This window comes from Penaeus chinensis, chromosome 15, assembly GCF_019202785.1.
Source record: "Penaeus chinensis breed Huanghai No. 1 chromosome 15, ASM1920278v2, whole genome shotgun sequence".
Taxonomy (NCBI): Eukaryota; Metazoa; Arthropoda; class Malacostraca; order Decapoda; family Penaeidae; genus Penaeus; species Penaeus chinensis.
The window spans coordinates 7,745,434-7,750,433 of record NC_061833.1 but is presented as its reverse complement, the minus strand read 5'-3'; the positions used below and the strand labels follow the sequence as shown (position 1 = coordinate 7,750,433).

The following is a 5,000-nucleotide window of genomic DNA, read 5'->3' as shown; positions in this document are numbered from 1 at the left end:
TGGCATATCCCCTTGGATATCCCATTGTAAGAGATTCAATTATATGTACACACACACACACACACACACACACACACACACACACACACACACACACACACACACACACACACACACACACACACACACACATATATATAATTATATATTTTATCTTCAGTCTTCATAATCCATATCATTACCTGGATGTTATCTAACATTTGTGTCATGTCTGATAAGTACTCAGCATTTCTGCGCCTGGTGTCATTTTCTAATTTCCAAGTATCATCACTACGAGATACTTCTTGACGCAGTTTCTCCACATCCTCTGCAAGGCCGCGATTTCTTTCATCCAGCAGGAGCACACCCAAGCCTGGATTTGCCAGGGCTTTCTCCAAGGCAGCCTCCATGTCTCCTTTTATAATGAACCTAGAAAGAAAGCAAGAAAAATTTAATAATTACATGCATGAGGATGTGGGCAAGAGAGGGAGAGACAGAAAGAGGGAGGGAGGGAGGGGGAGGGAGGGAGGGGAGGGGGAGGGAGGGAGGGAGGGAGGGAGGGAGGGAGGGAGGGAGAGGGAGAGGGAGAGGGAGAGGGAGAGGGAGAGGGAGAGGGAGAGGGAGTGGGAGAGGGAGAGGGAGAGGGAGAGGGAGAGGGAGAGGGAGAGGGAGAGGGAGAGGGAGAGAGGGAGAGAGAGGAGAGGGAGAGAGGGAGAGAGGGAGAGAGGGAGAGAGGGAGAGAGAGGGAGAGGGAGAGGGAGAGGGGAGAGGGAGAGGGAGAGAGGGAGAGAGGAGAGGGAGAGAGGGAGAGAGAGAGAGAGGAGAGAGAGAGAGAGGAGAGAGAGAGAGAGAGAGAGAGAGAGAGAGAGAGAGAGAGAGAGAGAGAGAGAGACAGAGAGAGACAGAGAGAGACAGAGAGAGAGACAGAGAGAGACAGAGAGAGACAGAGACAGAGACAGAGACAGAGACAGAGACAGAGACAGAGACAGAGAGAGAGAGAGAGAGAGAGAGAGAGAGAGAGAGAGAGAGAGAGAGAGAGAGAGAGAGAGAGAGAGAGAGAGAGAGAGAGAGAGAGAGAGAGACAGAGAGAGAGAGACACACAGAGAGAGAGAGACACACAGAGAGAGAGAGACCCAGAGAGAGAGAGACAACAGAGAGAGAGAGGACACAGAGAGAGAGAGACACAGAGAGAGAGAGAGAGAGAGGACAGAGAGAGAGAGAGAGAGAGAGAGAGAGAGAGAGAGAGAGAGAGATAGACAGAGAAAGAGACTGAGACAGAGACAGAGACTGAGACAGAGACAGAGAGAAGAGACAGAGACAGAGACAGAGAGAGACAGAGCAGAGACAGAGACCAGAGAGACAGAGCAGAGACAGAGAGAGAGAGAGAGAGAGAGAGACAGAGAGAGAGAGAGAGGAGGGAGAGGACAGAGAGAGAGGAGAGAGGGAGAGGGAGAGGGATAGGGAGAGGGAGGAGGGAGAGGGAGGAGGAGGAGAGGGGATAAATAGTAGGTAGGTAGGTAGTAGACAGATAGGAGGTTGGTAGACAGGTGGTAGGTAGTTTGATAGGTGGATTGGTTGGTAGGTCGTAGTGGTAGTAGGTAGGTAGTAGTTAGGTAGGTTGTAGGTAGGTAGTAGTAGTAGTAGGTAGTAGGTAGTTGTAGGAAGGTAGGTAGGTAGGTAGGTAGGTAGGTAGGTAGGTAGGTAGGTAGGTAGGTAGGTAGGTAGGTTGGTAGATAAGTGGGTAAGTAGACAGATAGATAGGTTGGTAGACAGGTGGGTAGGTAGTTTGGTAGGTGGATGGATAGGCAGGCAGGCAGGCAGATGGGTAGGTAAGTAGGTGGGTAGGAAGATAGATGGGTAAGTAGATATGTGGGTATGTAAGTAGTTGGGTAGGTAGGTAGGTAAATTTAAAATAAATTAAAGGTAGGTAGGTAGGTAGGTGAGTGGGTAAACAGGTAGATCGGTAGGTAGGTAGGTAAATTTTAATTAAATTAAAGGTAGGTATGTAGGTAGGTAAGTGGGTAAACAGGTAGATCGGTTGGTAGATAGAAAGTTGGGTAGATAGCATAGACAGGTATGTAAGTAGACAGGTGGGTAGGTAGTATAATTTTTGCTGTAACTCCGATTGTGTGGACTTACCAGTGGAGTTTCTGAAGCTATGACTTGCGATGATACCTGCTTTGCATATCACCTGGATGGGTCAATAGGCCTGTAGCACATTCGTGAAATACTTCGGCTTATCTGTTGACAATGAATTATACATTTCCTATTCTGCAGAATGTAAATGCATCAATTCTGCAAATAGTTTGTGATATTCTCAGTACTATTGATATGATACGTATATCATTAGCACTTTGACGAGTACCGTGCCCCAACGCAAAATCAGCTGATCGCTTGACGCGTCTCCATGACAACCAAATGTAAACACATTCCTGCGCAAAGAACTCTCGGGAAAACACCGCGGCCGTAAAGTAGTTTTAAAAACCTTCAGACAACAGAAAGGAGATTCAAAGAAGCAAGATCCAGGGAATATAGGCATAAGATGTCTAAAACCCTTTAAAAGAAGAAGAAGAAGAAGAAGTAGTTTTTAAAACCTTCAAACAACAGAAAGGAGATTCAAAGAAACAAGATCCAGGGAATATAGGCATAAGAAGAAGAAGAAAGTTGTTTTTGCATATTCCTGTCACATTTAACACACCAAGCAGGCTCAAACCAGTAAGTTGATGATATATTATAATCGTGAAGGTTACTAAATGTTCTAAGAGAAAAATTGATGTTCTATTTTTTTGTAATATTCTCATGAATCTTCAGCAGCATTTTCAACACCCAGAATCAGTGTAGTTTATAAGATAAAACTGATGAACTATTGCATTTAAATTGATTCATTAATTGATGAAGAAAATTTCCCAAATATTAAATCTGGACTTTTCATAACTGTAGGGCATTAAATATGAACTTATGGATAAAAGATATGGAAATCTTTAATAGAAATAATGTAATGAGTATATTCTAACAGTAAAATATTTATTCTATGTCATAATTTTAAATAAAAACTAACAATATTGTCTGCTGATTTTTGCTCTATTCATTTAGAGATAATAATAATCAGATAAATTTTCTATGATCTGTGATGGTTGGCTTGCAGTCTGAATTCTGACATAAAAGTGGCACAGTGTCAAATAATTACCAAGACCTCCCTTCTAGCAAAGGCCAAAAAATCTTAAGTTCTGGCAAGATAGAGTTTGGACTTGTTCCTTTATTTGACAATAATTTGCTAGGGAGATCTACAAATTCTGTTTTGCCATAATACATACATGATGGAGGTTTGCTAGCCTCTGTCAGAGCAATACAACAGACAGGTGTTTTCTCTACATTTGCCCAGATTAATAGTTACACCTCCCCAGAAACAATAATGAGTGCTCGTCGAGGACCCGAAGAGGAAACAGAGGAGCTGGATGGTGGCCCAGGACTTGCATATATGCCTTTTGTGGTCATGGACGATCTTCTTGATAAGCTCAAGCTTCTAAATTATGACAAAGAATTTTTACAAGAACATCGTATGAAGCCAGTTAACAGGTATGTTGATCAGCTAAGCGTGAAGGATAGCTCTAGGTAATTAAACATTTTAGGATTAGATAATGAGAACTTACAATAAATATCAGTAACCTGAAGATTTGTTCTTTTTCCAGACATTATTTTGCTATTGTAACAAATCCTGGTGAGCAGTTCTACCTTTTTACGTCACTCAGTGCCTGGTTGATACGGAAGACAGGGAGAAGCATGGAACCACCTCAGGAATATGATGATCCCAACTCTACAGTGTCAAGCATTCTTGACCATCTCAGACAATTGGTGTGAAAGTTACTCATATTTTTTTAATGATATAGCAAGCTTGTGCCTCTATCATACAATTCAGATCTATTATTCTGCTCAAAAGTCTCATTTGTTGAATGGTTCTACACTGTTATATGCTGATATGAAGACTAACTGAATGATCAATATTTTTTCAAATAAAGCGATATGATTCCATGAATATCTAACATATTCAATGCTAAGGTCTTATACAATCTTTATGTTTAGGGTGTTACTGTTGATTTCCCACCAAGCAAGTTAAAGACTGGCTTTGGAGAGCATGTTATTTTTGTTCTCGACCGGCTTGCTGATTTTGCACTGAAAACAGCCAGTTTTGCATGGAAGAAGTAAGTGATATTTATGTTTCAATTAATACTTGAACATAGTCATAGTTCTTTAGTCTAATAAAAATAGACACATATATACACTGACAGAAACACATGAACATATTTACACAGAGCCACTTTCACAATAAATATATATATGTACACAGAACTTGTATTTTAATGGACAAAGAATAAGTGTTCAAGATACCTGTTCCATCCTATTTTAGATGACTAATTAAAATAACTGTTATCAATAAATATTTAATTAAATACAATTAAATATTTGTCTCAGGATTACACACACACACACACACACACACACACACACACACACACACACACACACACACACACACACACACACACACACACACACACACACACACACACACAATAGATTGATAGAAAGATGTTTATGTGTGTGTGTGCTGGTTGCATTATTGTGGTATAATCAAACAGAATATTAGATATACTCTAATATTTGAACACTATAATAAAATTCTTTTCAATCCAGAATCTGAAGTTCATCCAGTTATTCTAATCTCCAAAATTTCAGGCCAGAGTACCCTACAGAGGACACTGGCGGAGATGATGGAGACGTAGAAGACGAAGCAGAACTCACACTAGACAAAGTGGAGGAAGAAATGATGGCAGACTTTGAAGATGAAGAAGAGGAAGAAGAAAATATTATGCACATGGACGATTTGAAAGATTTTACTAAACAGAAGGTCAGAATTGTGCACTGTGCACTTGCTATATCAAGGAAATAAATTTAAATATGTGAGACACTGATCCAGTATAGAGGGCTTTTCATTATGAATAGTTTATGTTGTGTAGCATTGT

General features: G+C 40.8%; 2 protein-coding genes across 3 annotated transcripts in view; one reads left to right on the top strand and one right to left on the bottom strand.

Annotated features, from left to right (window-relative positions):
* LOC125032771 (coiled-coil domain-containing protein 39-like) overlaps nucleotides 1–2,383 on the bottom strand; it is an 11,057-nt gene extending 8,674 nt beyond the window's left edge. The window contains exons 1-2 of one of the 2 annotated variants that reach the window (XM_047624115.1): nucleotides 2,119–2,383; nucleotides 183–408 (exon numbers count right to left, since the gene is read on the bottom strand). In XM_047624115.1, coding sequence (XP_047480071.1) covers nucleotides 183–389 — 207 coding nt within the window. In that variant the 5' untranslated portion in view covers nucleotides 390–408; nucleotides 2,119–2,383. The remainder of the gene's footprint in view (nucleotides 1–182; nucleotides 409–2,118) is intronic. The other variant, XM_047624114.1, reaches the window with a different exon arrangement.
* A 22-nt stretch (nucleotides 2,384–2,405) lies between these two features.
* On the top strand, nucleotides 2,406–4,927 carry LOC125032820 (intraflagellar transport protein 57 homolog). Its single transcript, XM_047624206.1, has 5 exons — nucleotides 2,406–2,694; nucleotides 3,384–3,555; nucleotides 3,669–3,831; nucleotides 4,060–4,178; nucleotides 4,714–4,927. Exons 2-5 carry the CDS (start codon nucleotides 3,392–3,394, stop codon nucleotides 4,925–4,927), a joined length of 660 nt encoding a protein of 219 aa, XP_047480162.1. The 5' UTR covers nucleotides 2,406–2,694; nucleotides 3,384–3,391.
* The last annotated feature ends 73 nt before the right edge of the window (nucleotides 4,928–5,000 follow it).